The 25,486-nt window shown below is 42.5% G+C and overlaps 3 protein-coding genes across 6 annotated transcripts in view; 1 reads left to right on the top strand and 2 right to left on the bottom strand.

Moving 5' to 3' along the window:
- RNF144A (ring finger protein 144A) overlaps positions 1-6,009 on the bottom strand; it is a 63,164-nt gene extending 57,155 nt beyond the window's left edge. For 2 of the 4 annotated variants that reach the window (XM_085217978.1, XM_085217980.1), the window contains exon 1: positions 5,704-6,009. The gene's annotated coding sequence lies outside the window, so the exon portion shown is untranslated. Of the gene's footprint in view, positions 1-5,237; positions 5,257-5,703 lie in introns of those variants that run through there. The other 2 variants (XM_085217977.1, XM_085217979.1) reach the window with 2 other exon arrangements.
- A 649-nt stretch (positions 6,010-6,658) lies between these two features.
- Positions 6,659-14,668, bottom strand: RSAD2 (radical S-adenosyl methionine domain containing 2). The gene is made up of 6 exons (XM_003204484.5): positions 14,112-14,668; positions 13,462-13,623; positions 12,593-12,822; positions 11,459-11,608; positions 10,430-10,462; positions 6,659-9,886 (listed from the first exon to the last, which is right to left on the bottom strand). The coding sequence occupies exons 1-6, from the start codon at positions 14,440-14,442 to the stop codon at positions 9,722-9,724; spliced, it is 1,071 nt and encodes a 356-aa protein (XP_003204532.2). The 5' UTR covers positions 14,443-14,668; the 3' UTR covers positions 6,659-9,721.
- A 4,822-nt stretch (positions 14,669-19,490) lies between these two features.
- On the top strand, positions 19,491-25,002 carry CMPK2 (cytidine/uridine monophosphate kinase 2). Its single transcript, XM_085217975.1, has 5 exons — positions 19,491-19,748; positions 19,828-19,942; positions 20,730-20,931; positions 22,144-22,377; positions 23,849-25,002. The coding sequence occupies exons 1-5, from the start codon at positions 19,659-19,661 to the stop codon at positions 23,967-23,969; spliced, it is 762 nt and encodes a 253-aa protein (XP_085074101.1). The 5' UTR covers positions 19,491-19,658; the 3' UTR covers positions 23,970-25,002.
- The last annotated feature ends 484 nt before the right edge of the window (positions 25,003-25,486 follow it).

The raw sequence follows: 25,486 nt of genomic DNA, 5'->3' as shown, positions 1-25,486 counted from the left end.
TAATAAAAGTTGGTGGTTTTTTGTTTTTTGTTGTTTTTGTTTGTTTATTTATTTATTTATTTATTTTAATGTATGCATACACTTTCTTCCAAAAATGTAATATGGATTGTATCTTCACAAATCAAACATCTCCTCAACACATATTTCTGGTCAGCACTTTTCTGTCCCACAGTTAATGGGAGAAAGTGGGTGTAGATGTTTTTTCCTCCAGGTTCCAAACACAAGAAATACTTTATACATGAGGGAAAATGATGATACAACATTAACCAAACCACCATAAAGAAGAAAACAGAAGACAAGAAGGTATGTTTAGTAGATACCAGTAAGCAAAAGGGACCAGCAGAAGCAGACCGTTTACATAAAACCAACACAGAGGAAAAATAAAAATGGAACTGTTTCAGTTCGTATCCTGTCAAACAACATGCTCCATTCAGGGAATGACCACTATACACAAAATCTACCAGAATCCTAAAGCTTCTGGTCTCTGAAGAACTGATGTTGCAAGACAAAGCTAGCAAATGGAGGAAGCAAGTTGAAATAGCCATTTTAACAAGAGACAGTTAACATCATGAAAGCACAATATATTAAGTATTTTATAACAATACAACAAACAGAAGTTTTGAGGTTTCATTTATTTTTCTCTCCTCATGCACTTTCAGCTGTATTATGAAGTAAGTTGCAGTTAAAGAATAAAATTAAACATTTGCTTTTTCTCCATATTCAAAATACTCATAAAGGAAGTCATAGTTTAATTTCAGATAAGGTTAAAAAAAAAAAAAAAACAATACCACAACGTAAGCTGTTTCATAAGCAACTGAGCCAGCAAAATCCAGTTTCCTAGGAATGCGTGTGTCAAAGTGGTAGGAAGAGTTCAGGCTGCAGCCGCTGCTTCTGCTAGGATCTCTCCATCTGCTCAGGCTGCCTGCTGTCAGCCCACTGCTGGGTTTATTGGAGATAAGCTTCTACCCCTCTTGTAAATGCAACTGGAATTAGTCAAGAGGTTTAGAAGTTATTAAGAGCTAGAGTGAAAGACAGACATTCACAGAGGGAGTTGCACATAATCTCTATTTTCTTAGAAAGCCAGGCTAATATACACACTGACTGCAAATAGCTCAGCCTTGAATTTTCACTTGCTGTTACAAGATCACACTAGAGATGTAAGCCTGGCCACCCAAATCGCAGGGCACTGCTGTAATTCCATCTGGATGCGTGATTTTCTCAATACAGGCATAGAGAAATAAAGGTAAACTCCTTTGTTAAGCATCAATAGAAGAACAAGACAGATTTAAATAACCTGTATTTTCCTTTCGTGAAATACAAACATTGTTGGAGGCCCATAAAAACACAACTGCCTTAAGCAATACGGATATGAACAAACTTCATTGCAGCGTAACCAAGCTCAGAGAGTACTGCAATTGTTTCATTGCTTCCTAGAAGCTATATACACAAACAAGCTCAAAGGTAGGTTGGCTCAGGTAGAGTTCAGTTTTCTGTCCTCTATATGCAGCAAAGTAGTTATGAAGGAGACTTGACAATTGGCACATCCCAACAGCCTGCAATGGGCAGGGACTGCTCCCAGTCAGCAGAACCATAGCTTGGTGATCAGCACATCCAAATCAGGAGAGGATGCACTTCAAGGGCAAGATGTTGAGAAAGAGAAAGGCACCAGAAATCAAGGCAAAGAGTGCTTCAGGAAAGCTACTGTGGCTGAGACACACATTCAGCTCCGTCAGCAGTTCTGCTAGATCAGCTCCCTTACAGATATTGCTTGGAGAAATTACAGGGTAAAAATATTTTATACTTACTATAAAGTAATATATAACAGCAACAGATATATGCGAACCTATAGAAAAAGAGATTAGTATCTGAAAAATTAAGAAAACTACACACTTTTGTGTTGATCTTCACCAGCAATGAGACATGAAGCAGACTATCTGGTAAATAGCAGCAGCAGCAGAAATAGAAAGCAAAAGAAGTTGATCATGCAACAGATTGCAGAAGGGCAATAACGGACTGTTGCTTCAATATCGTTTCTCAAGTTCCTATTTATATTTCACACTAGCTAAAAACTCAGGAGTCCTCCACAAAGGCTGACATGTCCAACAGCTGTCAGGTAGCATTTAATTCTATATCCAGGGCTGGAGCTAAGGCGAAGGCAGGTTGAGCTGAAGATGTGATCGATTCACAGATTGCATGAGCTCATGGTAGAGTTTTATAATAATGGGGAATAACTACAGTACTCTGCAAACTGGATCAGTAAAAATTCCAAATTAAATTCCAAAGTAAATACAAACACTCCAAAGATTTGGAAAGTAGCTGCTTATAAGAAAAGTTTTGATCAATGCTAGAAGAGCTGAGCACTTGTACACAGCAAAAGAATTTGTGCCTGAGCACACAAAGTCAGAATCTTATTTTTCAGATGACTTTCAAGGTCCATCTTCACTCCGAAGTATTTCAGATGATCCTTTGGATGTTATGTGGTGGGAAAAAAGAACCATAGAATCGTTTGAGTTGGAAGAGACCTTTAAAGGTCATCTAGTGCAACTCCCCTGCAATGAACAGGGGTATCTACAGCTCGATCAGGTGCTCAGAGCCCCATCCAGCCTGACCTTGAGCATCTCCAGACACAAGGCATCCACCACATCAAAGGCCACATTATGTAAGCGTTAGCCCACCTACTCTATCCTAAGTTGTTTCCACTTTGTATGAACAGGGTGCAGTTTCATTAAACCAGCACAGTGGTACCTGGAAAATAAGATGTCAAATCTTCCCATATAACAGCCCACGTGCCATTCTCTGGATGAAAAACGAAAGTGATCCTACAGAAATGCCATTGTCTTGCCAAAACCAGAACCATCTAAAGAAGGTTTTATTTCTCACAGTAAGTAACAAGTGCCAAACAGTATTTCACTTTCTCTGTTCCTCTTTTTTTTTCCCCCTCCCACAGCAATTTGAGGAAGGTCACTTACATGTCGCCACTGTAAATATCACCACCAGCATGCAGTCAAGGTATTTGAACATCAGTTTTGTGCAAGCATCTCAGCTCCAGCATTCAGTGACTTCACAAGCAGAAAATCTGTATTTCCAATTCAATTTGAAGCATACAGATTATGAAATAGAAAGTTATGTTTACTGCTTTACAACACACAGCCAGAGAAGCAAGTGTGTTTTCAACAGCTTACCTCAGCCATCAGAACTAGAAAATAAAAATTATCTTTATGATCTTTTTGCCTGATTTCCTTCAAAAGGTCAGTGAAATATGAATATTATGAGCTCCTTTCTGCAAAGGAAAATAAATGCCTTGTAAAAACAACAGCTGAGCACAGCCTAAGCTGGGCATAGCAGAATTACCAAACCCAGCTGAGTGGTGTGTTGGTGTGTAATTGCTTTCCCTTTCCTTTTTTGGCAACTCAAAATAAAAGAAAAGGCATCCAGTTAAAAGCAAATCTCCCAGTCAAGCCACAGCCTAATGACACAGCTGCCTATCAATACCATATCCACAGGAAAGAAGAAATGCAACACGTTCTGATTTCCCTGTACACCCATTCTCTAGGAGAGAGTGGGGCTACACACAGACCAAACTGCAGGATGATCCAAGCTGTTGTTTTTCCCTACATCAGCTCTGCGAGGGCAAACAACAGCTCTTTGCCAGCCTATGAGAGCACTCCTGTAAATACACAGATACACTAAGGCCATTCATACCCCCATCCCCCTCCCTCCCCGCTCTGTATGGCACCACAGCCAAAACTCATGGTTAGGATAGCAGCCTTGTCCTTTGGCTTAACTGAAAGAAAAGTTGTCACAAGTTATTTGAGAGAAAAAAATAAAAAATACACACAAAATGGGACAAAAACACGGAATGTAGCACTGGATAAAGCACTAGAAATAAAAACAGTTTGTGATGATATCTTTTTCTGCAAACTATTGCCTTAAAATACCAAGCTATGCAGAATCCAGATTGTAAGTGAAGATAACTTATGATATTCAAAGATAACACTGTTTGAAGACAATTCACAATGCTATACTTCAAGGGCAAAACTCTACAATAACAGCTTGTAGATGATAAACACATGATCTGGTCTAGCAGTTCCTAGAACAGGAACAAAGAACATTTGGAAAGAAAAAAATTAACCCTTGGTTTTACCCAAAGAATGTCTCAATCAAAGGAGTTGCATCACATTGAAACACTGCACTCTTATTTCAAGCACAGATGGCTTCTCCCTGTCACAAGTAATATTCCAATTGCACAAGAGGATAATGAAACTTCATGTCTAGGGAAAGGAGGGGAGGAGGAATAAAACTTCATCCCAAGGAAAAAAAAAAAAAAATACTATCTTTTACAAGTAACCCCTAAGCAAAAATAAATTTCCCCCCCCTCCTGATTCTTCTCATTTTAATCTTATTTTAGGTATGTAACAAACTTCAGTTTGGGTCATTTTGCCTTACCACAAGACAGTTATCCAATTTCTCCTACAGTTATACAAGTTCTCCTCCTTTGCCACAAAGATCCCTTGAGGTATGAGCACTTTATTTAAGGCACTAATCTGCCCTGAACATCCCCACACAGCTTCCCTTCCTCCACCACATTCCCTCACTAGATCTCAGGTCCACAAGCAAAACACACAGAGGCAATGAGCAAGGCCAGCCAGTACAAGCTGTAAAGCCAAGGAACTGGAACTGATGTCATTTCCAGTAGCACTCTGCCCAAGAATGTCGCCACTTCAGCTGCAGCCTCTTCTAGGTCAGCGCTGATAAGCTGATGTGAAATGAAGCAATCCCATTTCACAACATAAACAGTTGTTTGGCCGCACTGTTATAACAATATAAACATATGGATCTATTTATAAACCATTGTTCCTACTTATTGCAGAACACAGCATGACTTGTTCCAGTGTAGAAATAACAGTATTTCCAAGAACAGACTGAAATTTGGGCAGTTTACATCCACTCCCGCAGCCTGCTCCAACAATGCTCCTTGTTTAGAAGCCATAGAAACAAAGTGACACAGAGCTGCTACTTCAAGAAGACACCCTTGGATTCAAGGGGAGAGCAACCTTGTTATCACGCACGTGGCTTCTGACACTTCAAAAGGAAGGGAAAAAAAAAAAAAAAAAAAGCCACAATGGCAGCATCTCTTAATTGCAGCAAATTAAGCTAAAACAAGAGAAACAACATCTCCAACTCCTAGTTCTTTACCCTGTGACCCGAACAAAACCATTTCTCTCCCTAAACCGCACCGTGTGTTGCTGAGAACGGACTGCTGGACGGAGGGCGAGCTCCTCGATGTAAATCACAGGACAGCAGGCGCACAACTGCCCGGAACCGCTCTCCTCCCCGCCCCGCGACGCCGGCTGGAGGCTGCACCGCGGACAGCGGCTCCACCGGTGCGCGCCCATCCGCCCCGCGGGCGGCTCCGGCCCCAGCGGCGCAGCGCTCTGTCCCCCCCCTCCCCGCCGGGCGGCAGACGGCAACGGGACCGCAGCACCGCGCGCCCGCGGGGGCCGAGACCGGCGGCGGTCAGCCGGCATCAGAGGACCCGCGGGCCCTTATGTAAAGGATTCCGGCAACCCCGCGGCCACCCGCTGTGAGGACACCCTTCCCCCTTCCCCCCGAGATCCTCAGCAGAGCCTGCCAGCAGCATCCCTCCTCCCAGCAGCACCCCTCCTGCCGCTGCCGCCCCGCAATCCCCTACCGCCGCCTTACCGCTCCGTGCCAGCCCCGCCGAGAAGGTTGCGAAGGTGCGCGGCGCTACCCGGTGGAACCGCGGCCGGGCGCCGCCGCCCTGCGCATGGTCTCCCCCCGCCGGCAACCACCGAACGAAGTGCGCGCGGCCGGCGCCGCTCGCGGGCTTTTCCCCAGGGCCGGCAGCGGCGGCGGAGGGTGGGGTGAGGGCGCGCGGAGGCGGGCGCGCCCACAGCTACGCGAGCGCCATTAACCGCCGCGGTGCCGCCGCCGCTCGCTTTGAAGCGGCCGCGCCGCGCTGCGCCGCGCCAGGCGTTGTGCCGCCCCCTTGTGGCTGAAAGCGGTGCGGGGATGCCGGGCTTTCCCGTTTGGCAGCCGCGTTGCTCCGAGCAGAGGCCGGGTGTGCCGCGCCGCGCCGCTCTCCTTCCTTTTGTCCTGCCTTGGCAGTGGCTGCGGACCCGGCGGCTAATCAGGTCGTTCGGCGGTAGGAGAGAAACAATAGGGGTTTTACAAAGGAAGGCAGAAGGGTTCCAGCCTTGCTGCCAGGAAAGGAAGAAGGAAAACATCAGGAAACCACGAGGCTGTTTTGCAGGTGCTCTTTTGCAAGCTTTGTTTAGCAAAAAAGACAAAACCGTCATCACCAAAACAAAAAAAAAAAAAAAAAAAAAAAAAACAAACAAAACAGAACAAAAAAACACCACCAACAACAAACCCCAACAGCTGCTTTCCTGCTGTTGGCTTATGTGTGAAGCAACTGGGAAGCACAAAAGAAAGCAACCGAGCTGCAGAGGTGGGCAGGCAAGTCCCCACCATTGTTCTCCATCCAACACTGCCATTGGCATCGTGCAGGCAGAGCCTGGTGCTAAATACAGGCCTTGTCCACAACAACAGCTCTCATGAAGGCAGTCATTATTCAGCTATTGTGGGTCTGGGCTATATAAAAAACAATAATAAAAAAAAACAATGACAGGCAGACTTAGGAAAGTAGAAACTTTTATTGCAACATGTAACATACTGATGTAGAACATTCAGCACAAATTATGTGGCAGTATCATTCAAAAACTCTTCTCAACATTCAAACGCATTGAGCTTCTTTCACATTGAAAAGGAGTTCATCATAAAATGTATCTTACATGACAATATTACCCACTACTCAAGTTACAATCCTGCTAATTTAAACTGAACCAATTCTCCCCAACTTTCATCTCAACAAGTTTTAAAAATAGCTGCACAACACTGGTAAACTGCAGTGTAAGGTGCTGCCTGACCCAGTGGCTGCACTGCTATGGGATTACACCTGAAAATGCAATTAGGCATATCTGTGTTTGCAGGACACAAATTTTCACCCTGACTCTCTGATGTGCATGTGTAATCCTGCAGCCTGGAAGAGGCCCTGTTGAACCCAATATTACTCCCCTGGCACCAAACACAGAATTAAAGTCACAAATCTATCTTTGATCCAACGTGTAATAATAGTAATAATCTAGGTTAATCAAGAAGCAGCCAACTTACTTTTTTTTTTTTTTTTTTAAATTTCATACCAAAAATGAATTTTGCGTATAAACATCCCAATAGCTATTTATTAAATTTCAAGTTTGTCTGTCAAACCATGTTACGCAAATTCTTCATTTTACAATGGAGAACACAACAATGTGGCTTTTTTTTTTTTTTTTTTTTTAAGATGAGAGTCACACAGAGCAGAACCATTTTCCCAGTTATGTATGGCAAGAAGCAACACAGAATCCTGAGCATTTTAAGAAATAACTTAGAACCTTGTGATTAAAACCATCCTCCATGCCTTAGTGTTCAAACTATTCACAGCGCTTTCACATTCTCAGCTCCTTTTGTTTATCTTGCAGCTTCCTCCTGCAGCTCAGCGATCTCTTGGAGCACAACAATGGCCATTTACAGAGCAGAACACTCAGGGAAGCATGGCAGGATTTCTGGCTCTGAATGGGGTTTTGTGCACCACACATCTGCGCGCCGCGATACAGCTGGCGTTTTCTGCAGCAGCGGCAAGCGGGTGGATTTAGTGGCACAGGGATGCACTAAATCTTTCCTCGGGCTGGGGCTGAGCCAGCAGCAAAGGAAAATGCTCCTTTTCTATCATGCAGCGTCGGTGCTGAGGAAGAAGCCAGACTTCACGCCTGAGCAATGGGAGCACAGAAGAAGTCAAGCACTGCAGTCACATGGATTTGAGCTGCCCGTAGTTGGCACTCGGGCAAAACTCAAGCAGAGGTCAGCGGAACAGCTGCCAAAAGACTGTGGGGTTAATGCATGTGGGCCACATTTAAAATGTCACTGAGTATTAATAACGAGAAAAAAAAATACAGAAATGCGTCGGAAGTGAGGGCAAGATGCAAAAAGACAAAAGAGCACCATTGAGACGGTGCATTTGCAGTTAGGACAGTAAAAACAGAAATGGAAAGAACTGTAAACTGAAACATTTTCACAGTTTTCAGAGGTGTACCTTTTTGTTCTTTAGAAGAACCAGCTCCTTCACTTCTGAAGGTGCATTGGGTAAATGCAAGACATTTCTCTTTAAAATGTCTTTAAAAATACGAGTACAATCAGAAAAGGGAAAGAAGGTGTACTGTAAATACGTTTAATGCATGCTGGCTTCCAGCGTTTGAAAGTATTCAGACATTTGAGGCAGCCTGGGCAGAAAGTGCAATGGGAAGGGAGAACAAGCAGTGCCCGCTCACTGCTGTTTGTGCAAAGGTTACCCCCAGGTCCCCATATAGAGCTCTGGGGAGGATGGGACCATTAGCTTTGAAAAACTGTAATTAGAACACTGTAAATTTATCAGAAAACCAAGCAAACAGGCAGCACATTTAATTATCACAGGATGTTTTCGTTTGTCTATTTTCTATTATATATTGATGCTGCCAGCTTTTCAAATCACAGACAGCCTTCACAAAACTCCATGAGTTTCACTCAGTATCTGCCAGTTAGCAACCAGCAGGTAAGAGCCAGCAACCTTTAAAAGAAGGGTACATGATATATGAGCCTTGTTGTTTGCACATCCATGCCTTAGCAGAACAAAAAGCATGGGAAGAAGCACTGCCTGTATTCAAGAGAAGACACGTGTGAAGTGCCTTATATATTATTCACTCATTTCAGAAAGGATCTCCAACAAATCTGTGTGCAAGTGGCTGTTAAAAATAATAAATCAACTTTTGCAAATAAGAGGAGAATGAACAAAGTTATGAATAAAATGCAAACATTTTTTCCACTGTAAATTTTTGTCAGAACTGAGGTCATTGCCAGTGTAAATCAAGAAGTTGTTTGTTATTGGATAAAATTCCTTTTTGTGTTTTAGGAAAAAAAACAATATTCTCACATGACTAAAAACAATATTTTCAGAGAAAATTACATCTCCCAATATTTTTGCAAATGCCGCGTATATGTGGAGAGGAAGGAGAAAAACAACAGATGCCTTTAACATTTTAAAAATGAAAATTGTTACTTTAAAAAAAAATCCCAATCTCCTGTTGAGTATATAGAATGATAACAACATTCTGACCCTCTATTATGCCTGAGAAAGATGTGGGCTATTTCCAAAAGGTTGCCTGTGGGCCCTCTTGTGAGCTGGTAAGGAACTGCAAAAACCTTTCCGTAAGAATATTTCCTCATGAGTTTGCACTTATCAACCACCGCAACTCTATATAATGGGTTTGTTTGTTTGTTTCCTGCAACCACACTTATCTATTATCTTAATACTGTGTAAGATACTGTGTAACAGCATCCTAATGGTTTGCCGTTAAGTCCTTCATATTTCTATGAAAGCTCTGTAGCTGCTCAGTAACATTCAACCAATGAATAAGTAAGAACAAAATCTGCATCCTAAAAACATTTAACACATTCATAGAATCATAAAATCATAGAATCACTCATGTATCGAGTTATACATCAACCTGTATAGTATACCATATTGTAGTTAACAGCATTCTATATATATAGATATACAGCTATATAAATGTACACACGTATACACAATTTTCTTTAGAAAATGCACATCACAACTCAGTGCACAGAGTTACCAGTCCAGAATCATGTCTGCTTTACTCCACACATATTTTCCTCCTCGTTTTAGGAACATCTTTTCATCAAATCCACTGAATTTTATTGCCGCTTCTACACCAATGTCCAGGATAGACTTGGAAGGCTCTTTCCGTCCATTTCTACAGTTTAGAAAACGCATCTGGAAAACCATTATGAAATAAGTTAGAAAGTTAATTTGTAAAAGCTTAATTTTTCTACAGAATTAAGCAGAATGAACTTGCATTGCAACCCCACAGCAGCCTGCGTAAGAATACAAAGGGTATCGCTGCAGTCCTCCGATGGCTCAGAGGCTCACAGTTAGACACATTGACATATAGCAGCAGGAACAAAGCCTTACTCCAAATCCTGAAGATTTCATGCTTTTCTTTAACTATATGTAAAATAAGTATATTCTTTGAAACTTAGTTTTCAGGACAAACTCTATATATTTAAATTACAGGAAAGCAGCAATGACATATGTATACTTTAAGATTTGCAAGATTATGCATGCAAGCCAATGGCAGTTCCTCCTTATGTCACACTTTTATTCATTTCTCGATGTGTCTGAGAGGAAGAAATTACACTTGTACTATACAGTAAAAATTATTTTATGGAATGCATAGAAAAAATTAAGTTGGCTGTCACTGTTGTACATATCAGCATATGTTAGCATGCAAATATTAAGAATAAAACAAAGACTTACGTATTCATCCAAAATGAGGTATGAATCTCTCATCTAGAATAGATTAAAAATAAAATATTAATACACAAACAAAAATTCTACTCTCATGAAAGTCAAGGACAAGACAAACAAATCATTCTTTTAAAGTCTGATTCAAGTCCAGAGTAGTGGACTTCCCATGGATTTCAGTTAATCTGGATCAAATTTACAGGAGTAAGTCACAGGATTACTATTATGACTTGTCACATGAACAAATCAGAAATCATTTGAATATGACACCTTAAAACAACAAATTCAAATGTGGCTTTTCAGCTGTATTCGGGTGCTCTAAATAACGTTCAAGTTTGCAGATAATTTCAACATCAGCAAAAATTACAGTTTTGCATTCTAGAATGATTAAGTCATTTGCCAAACAGATGACATGACTATTTAAGCAGGGCTGCTTAATTATCACCTCAGCAGACAGAGATGCCAGTGGTAATCTCCCAGATCAAAAAGCTCTCAGGTCTGCACAAGGAAATAAGCCAAGAGTAGAAATACGACACACTTCATGGCTAAATGGGTATCTCCTACTTGTCTGTCCACTGTCCCCCCCAAAATATTTACCTTCATAAGTGAAAGAAGAACCAAGAGTACAAATTGTCTTTACTTTGATATTGAACCTTATCAGACTCCTAGGGGAGGCGTATCCAGTTCCACAGGTATTTAGAGTTCACAACTCAACTGTGGAAATTTCAGTTTCTACCCTTTTTGTACTGATACTTTTTATATCCATAATTCAGAGGGTCATGCAACTGTGACAGGAATCTCACCAGGACTGAGATCAGTGAGTTTTTACCCTTTAATTAATAATTTTGTCCTCATTAAGAAGCCTTAAAGAAAATAAAATACTTTGGTTTCCACTCTAACAAAACCATGTGTTGACTGATTTTCACCGTAGCTCTTCTAACTCAATATTGATAGAGAAAGTGCTGATTACCATGATACCTTATCAAGTACCTTTCCAGCTAGCCACAAAATAAATTTATGAAAAGACAGTCTTAGTTTTACCTTCTGATTAGATTCAGGTACCAAACAGGGGACATCTTTGTGGCGTTCCAGGAATTGCTCAAAGTCTTCATCGCTGATAACAAATTTATCTGCTTCTCTCAGAGCATCTTCCCCACTGTTTTCCCCTTCAATGATTAGGCACTGGAACACCTGAAAATAAAACACATCATGACTTTATAAGCCTCAAAACACTTCAAAAACCTTCAATAGTCTTGGTAGCAATATCTTTTAATTTTTTCTATCAGTGGAGTCACACTGGTAGAAACTGTGATTAAGTGAATGCTATACAAAAGATTTATTAAATAATTAACATTGCACAGTTGTATATGCAATTACACAATCATGGTTCTTGACCAGATTTCCACATAAATCTTAACTGCTCTAGTCTTAATGAGGGCTTTGATAATCAAGGCCAAGAACAAACTTCTGATTGAAACTTGATTATGATAGTTATATTACAAATGCTGGTAAGCGCTATGTGGCATGCAGACTACCAAGTCAACCTGTATTCTTTATTATAACTTGACTGGGAACTGCAAGTTTAGCTAGCTTCAGATGACCATAAAAGCAAATAGAATTACAGTATCACAGAACAATAAGAAATTATTAGACAAGTTGTCTCCTATTTCTAAGTCACATTATCTCTACCCATATTTAAACTGATAATATAATGTATCTATTAATACAGTGCTAGTAGACTGTTATATCATATACACACTGTCCACTAATACTCTCGAACAGAACATTAATGTATAAAGTTTTATGCTGCTAATTATATATCATTGTACACTACCTTCTCCTCATTTTCTCTACAACATGACACATTTTCAAATAATAAAATCCTTCTGTCTTATTTTTAAAATCATAAAAAATTAGATCTACATATGGTGAAATAGTAATTTCCTGTAAATATCACAACAGAGAAGATTCTTGACATACTGAGCTCCATTTAAGTGCAGAAAGAGAGACAACCCATCTCAACAGCATGCAGCACTGACAAGATGTCCCCTATTCTCACCCCAAGCTGGAGCTGGAGCTCTGACTGAGGCCATTAGACTTCCAGAGAATTACAGAACCTCATTTCATCATTGGTTTTCTCTGAAGTGTGACCTATAATGCACACTGTTTTCTTACCTTCCAGCGCACAGGGTTGAGTGCTTTGATCTGCTCATTCATATCTTCCTCAACATTAAATCTGTTGATCACGGAGTTTATTTTGAAAGCAACAGCATAATCTCGGCACCAATGCCTCAGTTTATGCAGATTTTGCACGTGGTTCTTCTTTCCTTGACCACGGCCAATCAAAACGTTGACTTCCTCGTTAAAACTATCACATGAAATTGCCAGAATGTCTAAGTATTCACCTGAGAACAAGTTTCAAAAATCAATAAGCAGTATGTTTTTTTTTTCATTTCGAAATTGTTGTAGTCTGCCTATCATTTCCTCATGGTCTATCGCCAAGCATCATCCAACTACAGTTCTGTGAAATCACTGCATCAACCACAAAAACCACAGCAGTGTCATCTTCAGAAGGCACACCACCCTTCTAGCATTATGGAGACAGGCTGAGTTATTCTTTTATTATGCCATTGTACCAGTGAGGCAATAGAACTGACTGCATATGTTCAGAATGTGTAATTAACAATATTTCACTGTAAGTTACTCTTGGTTCAAAGGTACTGTAATCATAGAATCATTAAGGTTGGAAATAACCACTAAGATCATCTGGTCCAATCACCAACACGTTCCCATCACACCCAGTAGCCATGTCCCGCAGTGCCACATCTCCACACTTCTTGAGCACCTCCAGGAACAGTGAATTCATCACCTCCCTGGGCAGCCTGTTCCAATACTTCACCCCTCTGTCTGAGAAAAAATCTTTCCTACTATCAAACTTGAAAATGAACTACTAAGAAGTCATTTCCTAGCATCCTTCCAGGAGGCTGCCCCAATCTGTTTCTCAAACCCCACCAGCACTTGTTTTGCATGATAGCTTTTCTTACCGTACTTCTTGAACCACCGTTCTCTGATCAGGCTACCATTGCTCACAATGCTGACACTTGGCAGCTTCAGCTCCTTCTTGCAGAACTGGACCAGCTGGCCTACAAATTCACCTCTGTCCTGAAGAAATGGTTCTCCTCCTGAGAAATTTATTTTCTCCATTCCTAGAAAAGGACCAAAGAATGATGTTATGAGCCTGTCTGCATACTGACCACTTCCAGTGACACTTTCCAACACCCCACCCCAGTGATATTATGAGGGAACCTGAACATGGCAGTTACGGAATGACTTAGAATCATAGAGACATGTGAATTGAAAAGGACTGTCAAAGGCCATCTAGTCCAACAGCCCTGCAATGAACAGGGACACCTACAGCTCGATCAGATCCCCATCCAGCCTGACCTTGGACATCTCCAGGCACGGGCATCCACCGTGTCTCTGGCAAACCCACCCCAGCGACACACCATCCTTATAGTAAAAAACTTTTTCCTTATATCCAGTTTTAATCTCCCCCTTTTATTTTGAAACCATTTCCCCTTATCCTATCAGAACAGACCCTGCTAAAGAGTCTAATTTTTTCAATGCCATTTGGTTCTGCTTGTTGTGCCCATGCATTCCTCATCCTACCTCTCCCAGTGGCCCCCAGACTCACCCGCCTCCTTGAGCATTGCCAGTCCCCGCTTGGCTTCCTCCAGGGGCAGCACGAAGGAGGTCTTGGCCGTATGGAAGCAGAAACCGCACTTGTAGTTGCACTGCCTGGTGAAGTGGTAATTGACGCTGGTGGGCGTCGGGACCGTCTCGTCCTTGTCCTCCCGGAGTGCTGCGGGGGTGTCGGGGCTGCAGCCCGACCGCCGCCTCCAGGAGAACAGGGGCAGAACGAGGGGCGTCAGCTCCCAGCACAGCGCGCTCAGCCGCCCGCGTAGCGCTGCCAGAACCGCCCGCGCCAGAGCCAGCGGCAGGTGACCTAGCACGCCTAGCAGCATGGCTCTCTCGGTTCCACCCGGAGAGGTGCACTGAGGTTCAGCTGGATCGCCTCTATTTGGCTCGACTTGTCCCTGCTGGGTTCGAATCGGCACGGCTCAACTCAGCTTTATCAGTTTATCTAGTTTAGGCTCGGCTCGGCGTTACGATGCTCGGCTACGTCCGGCTCGGATCTCACACCGCAGCGAGGAGCCCGGCGCTCTGCTTTTAAAAGAGCGGCGGCACAGCCCGCCCCGCCCGCCGCGGCACGGCACCGCACGGCACGGGAAAACGCCGAGTTTCGCTTTCCCTTCTCGATGAGAAGAAATTTGGCTCAGAGCCCGCTCCTCTCGAGGCCGCGGTGTGGCCGTTGTCACCTTCGTAGAGCCGGGTGCTTCCAGCACCTGGGGATTCCCACTGGGTGTGGGCTCGTGGCTTCAGTTCTTGCAGTGGTAAAGGGTGAGGCAAGGTGACAGCTAAGCATGATGAGGCCATCCAACCTGGCATTGAACACCTCTATGGATGGGGCATCCACAACCTCTCTGGGCAGCCTGTTCCAGCATCTCACCACTCTCTCTGTAAAGGGCTTCCCCCTGACATCCAACCTAAATCTTCCCTCCTTCAACTTAAAACTATTTCCCCTTGTCCTGCTGTTATCTACCCTTGAAAAGAGTTGACTCCTCTCTTGTTTATAGGCTCCCTTTAGTCACTGGAAGGCTGCAATAAGGTCACCCCACAGCCTTCTCTTCTCCAGGCTGAACAAACCCAGCTCCCTCAGCCTCTCTTCCTAGGAGAGGTGCTCCAGCCCTCTGATCATCTTTATGGCCCTCCTCTGGACCCTCTCCAACAGCTCCTTGTTTTTCTTGTACTGGGGGCCCCAGACCTGGACGCAGTACTCCAGAGGGGGCCTCACAAGAGTAGAGTAGAGAGGGACAGTCACCTCCCTCTCCCTGCTGGCCACCCTTCTTCTGATGGAGCCCAGGATACCACTTGCTTTCCAAACTGCTACTCTTCTGAAGCTGACCTGGCCCACTAATGGCTGGACCATAACCGACCAGACTTCAGATTTCCCCTTAAGCCAGTGTACAGATTCCCTATCAGCCATCTTTGCTGGATCCATGTCAGCAGGGTGGAAAGAGAGCCTCCCTGCTGTGTCTAGCCTTCATAACACCACCTTACAAATGGGTTGTTGCTGTATGACAGGAAACATCTCAGCTCCTGAGGGTTTCCAAAATTGCCTTGGAGTTTATCAACAGAGGCCATTTCAATGAGTTGTCCACATGAGATGTGATCTATGTGCCCTTCCAGCTCCTTCAGGTTTGTGTAAGACACAAGCTTAAAGATGAAAGCAGGCTTTTCTGATATCCTCAGTTCTTCCCTCTCTTACATAATCCCCTCTGCTTCATGTTAGAAACTTTCTCACATGTTGTATCTTCTCTACCCCAATTCATATTACTTTCTCATCTAATTTCTAACTTATATTTATGTCAAGTTCAGCCAATGCAACCACAGGGAGCACAGTTTTCTCCTTTCCTTGACTTGAACATCAGATGTGAGTAAAAATCAGGGACCAGACAAAAGACATCTGTAGGTTGGCATCTATTTCAGGGGAAATTTTTCACTCAGAGGGTGGTGAGGCCCTGGCACAGCTGCTCAGAGAACTGTGGGTACCCCATCCCTGGATACACTCAAGGCTAGACTGGATGGGCCTCTCTGGTGGGAGGTAACCAGTCCACAGCAGGGGGATTGGAGCTGAATGATCTTTGAGGTCCTTTCCAACCCAAGCCATTCTATGATTCTGTGATCTTTTACTGAGAATGCTTGTGGTATGTAGGCACAAGATCTTAAAGACTTCCATTAGTGCGTCTCATATGGCAAAATATGTTCCAAAATATGTAATTTTCAAAGTTAATTGAAATTTTTAATGATTACCAACTTATCTCAATACAATATTTACATCTGATGCAAAAAGGCTCCGAGAGTATGCCTGAATAGTATCAGTAAAATAAAACATGAGCATTTTTTAACTGTGTTCCTTTTTGAAAGAGGGGAACTGTATTTCCAGGAAAAAAAAAATGTAAAGAGAACTTAACACTGAAGTTTACTCAAGACTTCCTGTTCTTCATAATTTTCTCTGAGCTTCCTTAGGAAATGGCAATTATGAAATTTCTCTCTAATTTTTGCCTCAACTGAGTGTGTTTTCAAGTGATGTTCTCTGCATTACATGCAAAGCCAATGCCTGCTTGTTACTGCAACGTAAACCCAGACCTGGTTGTGCCCTCTGAGGATGTACAAGTACTAGCAATCTACAGTAAATGTTGCAGGCAATGACTGATTTTCTGGCCTATAGCCTTCAAGAAGAGGTTTGGAAAAGCACAGTGGTCTCTATAAGTGGCAGGAGAACTGGCTTCTTCCCTCTGTTCCTGATAGCACTCCTGCAGTCAGAGAATGGCATCCCGGAACTCAGTGCATTTCAGTTCATCAGATATGCGTCAAAAATATTTTCAACATACACATAATTTTTCAGAAATGTTTGAATGCTGCTATTAATTGCAAACTGGATGACACACAGTGATGGGAAATAGTTTTAAGTTGAGGAAGGGAAGATTTAGGTTAGAAGTCAGGGGGAAGTCCTTTACAGAGAGAGTGGTGAGGTGCTGGAACAGGCTGCCCAGAGAGGTTGTGGATGCCCCGTCCCTGGAGGTGTTCAAGGCCAGATTGGAGGGGGCCCTGGACAGCCTGGTCTAGTATTAAATGGGGAGGTTGGTGGCCCTGCATGTGGCAGGGGGTTGGAGCTTCATGATCCTTGAGGTCCCTTCCAACCCGGGCCATTCTGTGATTCTGTGAGTCTGTGATTCATGATTGGCATAAAAGAATCCAGCAGGATATACATGGCTAATACTGCTGTGCACCCTCTTTGCTAGAAAAGCAGAACTTGAAAATAATGTTTCAGGAGAACAGTGCTTTTCACATAGTTAGCACATTTGCTCTTCGACATCATTTCCTGTTGTACAAAAGACAGAATGATAATAGTACAGTTGAAGAAAGTGAAAAAAATGTTTAATGTAAGTTAATTTCAAAACAGATTTATATTCTCTACATTGATTCTAAACACAAAGATCTGCCCTGGAGAAAAAAAAGGCAACTCCATTCTCCTCTCTTTTTACCTGGCTATTTCTGTATAACTTGTTGTGAAGCACCTGAAATCTTGCACAAAGATAGTTTTAAGTATTTAGCCAGGAGAACAGAAAGTCACATACAAAAGTGATTTCTTAAACATACCATTAAAAGAAAAAGAAGCACTGGCTGCTTGCTCTGGAATGCTTGTAAACAGGGTGAGATCAGGGTGGTGGGAGGGGAAAATGGAAAATGGAAAATGAAAGTAAACATTCAGACATCAGGGAAAGGCAGCAGTGCCATCAGGAAACAAGGAAAACGGATAAGCAAAGAACCAGAGAAGTCAATGAGGAACCAGGTCAGGTTTTCAAGCAAGACTTGGCTGTGAGTCAAAGAGCTGAATTAACAAAAACACTGCAGATAAGCTTCAGTGTAGGGAAATGTAACACAGTGCACATATGAAAAAATAATCAAAACCACATTTGCATAATGGTGAGCTGAATAGTTGCACTTCCATCTCAGGAAAGACATCTCAGAGTGCAGCTACCTTCCTGAAACCATTGGCTCTGTAGGAGGTAGCAGCCAAAAAAAAGGCAACAAAAACAGTACCAAGCACTGAGAATAAGAGAGATGGCATTAATTTGCTGTTCTGTGCAAACTGGGCACATAGAGCTATGCTTTGAGAAGTGGTACAGTTCTGGCCCCTACATCTTAGCAGGATCTCATGGTGTTAAAGTTGTCCTTGGAATCAAATGAGCAAGGGGACTGAGCAGCAGGAAGGGCTCTCATTTCTACATGACAGACCTGAGGGGGAAATCTGAGCCAGCTTTACAAAATCATGAAGGTGGTAAACAAGCTGAGTGTTGAACAGTTATTTACCAGAGTCAGCTATTTTATAAGTAGAGGGCACTTACTGAAAGAAGTAGCAGAGTGTACCCTCTTTTATATTCAAGACATTGAGGCCCTGGAGCGTATCCAGAGAAGGGCAACAAAGCTGTGAGAGGTGAGGAGCACAAATCTTATGGGGAGTGGTTGAAGGAACTAGGATTGTTCAGTGTGGAGAAGAGGAGGCTCAGGGGAGACCTTAACACTCTCTACAACTACCTGAAAGGAGGCTGTGGTGAGGTGGGGGTCGGCCTCTTTTCCTGCATACAAGGGACAGGAAGAGAGAATATGGCCTAAAGTTGTGCCAGGGAAGGTCCAGTTTAGATATCAGGAAACATTTCTTCTCATTGGCACAGGCTGCCTAGGGAAGTAGTGGAGTTACTATCCCTGAAGATGCTTGAGAAATTTGGAGATGTGGCACTGAGGGACATTGTTAGTGAGCATGGCAGAGGTGAGTTGATAGTGGAATTAGATGATCTTAGACATCTTTCCCAACCATAATGATTCTATTCTAGGATTCTATGATATTCAGAAGTCAACTTGGGTATCTCCAACGTGCAGTTTTTCAGCTATTTAAAGGGCAAAATGGGACTGCTGCAGGTCCCTATTTAACAAGCTAAATATTTCAAAAAACACAAAATCCACATTTTGGACAGCGTCACTCACAGCAGCTGTCAAGAATCGTGTGATCATACAATGTCCTGAGCTGGAAGGGACCAACAAGGATTCATTAAGTCCAACTCCTGGCTCCACAACGGAGCACTCAAAATTCAACACTATGCCTAAGGGCAGTGTCCAAACGCTACTTGAACTCCGGCACTCGGGGCCGTGGCCACTGCCCTCGACAGCCTGTTCCATGCCCACCGCCCTCTGGTGCGCAGCCTGTTCCTAACCCCTACCTGACCCTCCCCTAACACAATTCCATGCTGTTCCCTCGAGTTTATCGCCAGTCATCAGAAAGAGGAATTCAGAAACATAAATAAAAAAACTATATGTCTCTATCTTCCTTTCACTTTCACTTCCACCCCAGGCACGCCCAGCCTGCACGGAGCGATTTCCCGCGGGGAGCATTCCTGTGATCCACCAAACGAGGGGAGGCGGAGCAGAAAACCCTTCCCCCAGAGACACAACCCTCACTTTTCCTCACAGACAAGAGTCAGTTTCGTTTCTCGCCGGCTCCGCCACCGCCCGCCCCATTCTTCGCCCGGCCCCGGTGCGGCAGAGGCAGCGGGCGGCGATGCTGCGGGGCTGCATCGCGGGGGCTCCGGACCCCCTCCGCCGCGCCCTGCCCGCTGCCGCGCCCGCCGTCCGCCTCCGCCTGCGGGAGGTGAGCGCACGGGGGGCCGCGGGGCGCTCCGTTCCGTGTGGTTGGCAAGCAGGTACGAGGGTTTAATTCTCTCCCGCAGTGCGCGGCGCGGATCCCGGAGGCCGGAGCGGTGCTGGACATCCTGGAGAAGTGCCCCGAGCGTCAGCGGAAGGGAGAGTTTCCCGTCGTGGTGTTTGAGGGTCTGGATGCCACAGGTAGGAGCGTGGTGTAGTAGGAGTTGTTGGGAAGAGTAACAGCTATGGCTTTAAGACACACCCAAGGCTTGAAATGTCATACAAAAAAACAAATTATATCCAAAAATTCGAAAGCTCAAAAATTCAGAAAATTACACTTACGACACGAATAATTAGCCATTATAAATACCAGTCTACCTTCTCTCATTTGCTGCTTTTCATTCTATGGTTGAATTCTTTGTCTATGTAAATGAAGAAACACAAAGTGTGGCATGCTGGAAATTGTAGTTCTTGTGCAGATTATGAAGCATATTTTTGTTGACAAGTAAACTCAACTACTGGAGCTAAAGTAGTGGTGGGCTGGGAAACTAGCAACAGTCTGCCACAGGGAGAAGTATGAGTTGCTTCTGAATAACTTTGTTTTCTGTATTTTTATCAAATGGAACTGAAAATTGCTTTTGAAAAGCAAGTACTGGTTGATAGTATCCACACAGATTGTCACACAGAAAAGTACTGTAAATGGATATATAGAGAAATTGGTATTCATAATGCATTTAAAGGAGTGAATCTAGAGAACTGCTGGAAGGGAAGAGGAGGTCCAGAGAGCTGAAAGTGGAGTAATTAATAACCTTTGAGTCAAGCTCATAAGCACTTTCCACCGAAAGCCTTATCACAAGGTACTCAGGCTACACTGGTGTCAGAACATGTACTCCAAATAGAAAAATAAAAGCACTTTTCAGTTATTAAAATTCAGCTGTATCTGAAGTGATATATAACAATCGTTTTCTTTTGTAAATGTAAAATACAGGCAAAACCACAGTAACACAGTCAGTCAAAGATGCCCTGGGTGCTGTTCTGTTAAGGTCTCCGCCAGTTTGCATCAGCCAGTGGAGGACAATATTTGATGAAGAGCCAACACCCATTAGAAGGGCCTTTTATGCTGCGGGCAACTACATTCTTGCTTCAGAAATAGCAAAAGCATCCACTCAGGCACCTGTGATTGTAGACAGGTTTGTATATTTAGGAAGTCCTCTTACCTCAGTACCATCATCCAATTGCTCATTGGAAAGAAAGAAAAGAAAGGAATAGAAATGAAAGAAAAAATGGGAAGGGGAGGGAGGGGAGGGAAGGGGAGGAGAAGGGAGGGAAAAGAAAAGAAAAGAAAAGAAAAGAAAAGAAAAGAAAAGAAAAGAAAAGAAAAGAAAAGAAAAGAAAAGAAAAGAAAAGAAAAGAAAAGAAAAGAAAAGAAAAGAAAAGAAAAGAAAAGAAAAGAAAAGATGCAAGGAACCTTAGGGAATCACTGAGTCCAACAATTACTTCAAGTCAGCGCCTACTAAATGTTAAAGCACATTACTGAGAACATTGTCAAAATGCTTGTTGATCACTGGCAGGCATGAAGCATCAACCACTTCTTTTACTCTTAATAAAGGAAGTCTATATGTACTTTGAAACTCCAGGCATGTTTCAATAGATGTACTATGACCTCCTCCCCTCCCATTGCCCAGAATTTGTGTATCTGTGAATGGTACTTCTAACCAGCCTTAAAAACATGGAAATGTGTACATTCTCATGGTGGTGGGAATGTTAATCACAAGTGAAATGGGTAACCATTAATAAAGATCATCTTCATTAACATGTGGTTGAAGATCTATGTTTGCTACCAAGTTTGCTGCATGTAGTGGTATAGAAATCACAAAAAAAAATATGGTTATTGGATTTGAAAATATTACATAACACTCTCCTTTTGGCCCTCATGTGAGAAAACTTAATTTTGATAGGAGTATCTGGAACATTTTACCTAATGCATAGCTTCTACCATACCTTTTAATTTGTAATTCACAATGATTCTGACTATTATGGAGTACTTTGGCAATTCTGGATGGCACAGAATTTTTCTTTGTAGTTGCCTTCAAACTCCCAGCATCAAGTACCTAGTCATTCTTTTACTTGTGGTTATTATAGAATCAGCAGCATAGAATCATTTAAGTTGGACAAGGACCCTCAAAGGTCATCTCATCCAACTCCCCTGCAGTGAACAGGGACACGTACAGCTAGATCAGGTTGCTCAGAGCCCTGTCCATCCTGACCTTGAGTGTCTCTAAGGATGAGGCATCTACCAGCTCTCAGAGCACTCTGTTATATTGATACTTGCCTCCTATGTTGTTGAAGATCTTGTGTCTATTCTAAAATGTCTTTCTGTCCATTCTGTATTTTCCCAACAGGTATTGGCATAGCACAGCTGCTTATACAATAGCCACTGAAACAGATGGGAACATCCAAAATCTTCCACCAGATCATGATGCCGTGTATAAGTGGCCTGAAGATCTGCTCAAACCTGATCTTGTTCTTCTCCTAACTGTCAACCCTGAGGAGCGAGCCCGGAGGCTTGAAGGTCGAGGGCTGGAGAGAACAAAGGAAGAGGCTGAGCTGGAAGCTAACAGCTTGTTTCGCCAAAGGTATACTTTAATGAAGGGTAAGAGGATGGAAGCAGTCTTGGTTCCTGTGAAATCAGTAGTAAAATGTCCAGCTTTTGTTACTGGGACAAGGATTCCTGTATCTCTACATTTCGTGGAGGTTTTTTTTGTTTGTTTGTTTGTTTGTTTTGGAAAAGATTCATGGCTGATGAGGAGGGTAAATTTTATCATTTCTAATTAAACATGTTTGAATGCTACAGGTGAATAATTTCAGTCTCCTATACAGTCAACATAGTCAGTGCCACTTTCAGTGTGATTCAGCTGAGCAGATGCCAGGAAACCAGTGATCTGAGCATAAATATCTAGAGTAATCTGATGTGTTCTAGGGCGTCTTCAAGAGGCTGACAGATATGGCACACAACCTGTGGACCCTTTCTTGTTCAGCAGCTGGAAGCTAAATGAGATTAGACTACATTGTCTCAAGCAGCACTTGAAACACATGTTTAGGCATCTGAATTGCACCCTAGATATCCTACTTCAGGGTGAGCTGAATTGCTGTCTAGGCACCACCAAATGTGTTGGTGACATCATCATTTTCTGCAGTGGGAGCTTGAGTAACTAGTGCTGTTGTATATACCTCCACATCAACACCTGGATGTAGATGTCTATACACACAAGTCTCAAAGCTGAAACTTACCTCTAGAGTTTTAACATCTATATTGATGGCACATATTAAAAAATGTATTGCTTAATTTTGACAGAAGCTCTGTGCAGACATACAGCGGTGCCTGTGTCAGGATGGGTGTACTGAGAGAAAATGATGACATTTGAAGATCATAGACTCATAGGATCGTAGAATTGCTCAGATTGGAAAAGACCTTCAAGATCACCAAGTCCAACCATGACCTAATCATACTACCGTAACTCTAACAACCTTCCGCTAAATCATGTCCCTGAGCACCACATCCAAACGGTTTTCAAACACATCCAGAGATGGTGACTCAACCACCTCCCTGGGGAGCCTATTCCAGTGCTTACCTACCCTTTTGGAAAGAAGTTTTTCCTGATATCCAACCTAAACTTCCCCTGGCTCAACTTAAGGCCATTTCCTCTTGTCCTGTCACCTGTTGCCAGTGAGAAGATACCAGCCCCGCTGTTACTGTCGTCACCTTTCAGGTATTTGAAGAGAGCAGTAAGGTCAGGTGTTAGAAGCAGAATGCCCACTGTACGGCTGTTCTGGACAGTTTCTAGACCTAAGCCATAAAGAAAGAAATACATCAGTGTCATGCCATGTGAACATTGCTATGGGTCTGGCAATCATTGTCAAGGAAACTATGCAGTCTCAGATTTTCCTAGTAGTTCATTGCTCTTTGCAGTAGATTTCATACTTAGCTTCATATTACATTTTTTTCCATTGTCTCTGCAGTGCCAGTACTTTCTTCTGAGACTGATGACTAATGCCATTTCACATTCCTGCAATTTGTTTTGTTGCTCTTGTTTTGTTTTAAAATAGAATTGAAGAGTCGTACAGAAGGATGGTGAATCCTGCATGCCAAGAGGTTGATGCCAGTCCCTCCAAGGAAGAGGTTTTCAAGACAGTGCTGCAACTAATTAAAAAACACTGTACCTTGTGAAAGCAACTTCTTTTTATTAACACTTACAATCTACTTTTTATTGTCCCTTTATTTCTGCTAGCTCAATATGCCCTATGATGTGCTTTGTTCCCTAGAAGAACCATTTATTTCTTCTGCCAACAGCAATCTGGTCAGGTTATCAGTTTCACTGATGTCTACTGCACTTTTATGTGTGAAGCAAAATAGCACTCTCACTTGTTCAGCATTTCTGGTAAAACCACAAGCCTACCACGGTCTTACACAAAGTATGTGAGAGTCCTCTCTGACAGTGTGACATTTCAAGATGCTGTCAGGTTGTATCATCATCGTGATGAGATCTTGTTCATACCTTCAGTGTGTACCAGAATTCACTGATTGCAGCAGGAGCATGAAATGTACAAGGAGAGGATAAAATGTAATCCAGCAGTAAAGCAATGAGACGATCATAACATTTTGGAACAGCCTGATGTTGCTTACTGCAATAGAGGATGAGCTGCTGTGATGAGCATCCTGTAATAAGTGTCTCATAAATATGGGCTGGTAACTACCTGGGACTCTAAGGAATACAGTTCATGCCTGTCAACATATGCAAATGAAATGTAAATTCATTTCAGAGGGAAAAAAATGAGTACACTGACATGTTAGAAGCAGAGACCTGAGAAGAACACGAGATTAAAAGCATTGGTTAAATGATTCTTAAAATATCCTTTTACAAAGTATTTTCTCTATCCTATAGGTTTGTCAGTGTAAGTTTGTGTTCTTTTTGAGAGAATGTGAAATGACAAAATGCAGAGAATTGGAGCAATGAGGATGATGGCACTCCAATTTTACTTGTATGCTGCTTTTTTTTTTTTTTCCCCACGTGTTGAATACAAAAGCAGACAACCAGCAAGATTTCAGCCCTGTAAAGTCTTATTTTTATGTATGTTTGTTTCACTGTTACTCATAACTATAAAACAAAACAGATGGTTAAGCTTTGGGGGTGTCAGAAGTGAATTGCAGTTCCAGAAAAAAAAAAACAAAAAACACTAATAAAATGCAATTTGATTTAAAACACTATGCTTACTTTCCTGTGTTATACAATATAATTATGAACAAATCTATCTTGTAAATTAAAATGAGTAGTATTGCATTGGTTATATCCAATCTTTATATAGAAGTTGATAGAATAACTTCCAAACCCAATGATTTTAATGTAAATAAGTTTTATTCATGAACTCTTTTATCTTTGTGAGTTAATGTAATGTATTTTTACATACTGATAATGTATGCTGCTGTGTTTGATGTGTTATTCTGAATAACAGTATCCTTGAGATCTGCCATGCATGTAGGCTGGAAATAGATCCTTGTGAGCAATACACTTATGAAGCATCCAGGTATTCAATTATCCTCAGAAAATCACTGAATTCCACATATGGAGAGCATCACTGTGCATGGATCACTAGGCTACCAATAAATAATACACCTGACCTAAGCATTGTCTGGCTTTTCCAGGTGAGACAGCACCTGGCCTGAAGAACACTGAAGATTTCATGCCA

This window comes from Meleagris gallopavo, chromosome 2, assembly GCF_905368555.1.
Source record: "Meleagris gallopavo chromosome 2, MGAL_WU_HG_1.1, whole genome shotgun sequence".
Taxonomy (NCBI): domain Eukaryota; kingdom Metazoa; phylum Chordata; class Aves; order Galliformes; family Phasianidae; genus Meleagris; species Meleagris gallopavo.
The sequence above is the reverse complement of the archived record's forward strand: the minus strand, read 5'-3'. Positions and strand labels throughout refer to the sequence as shown.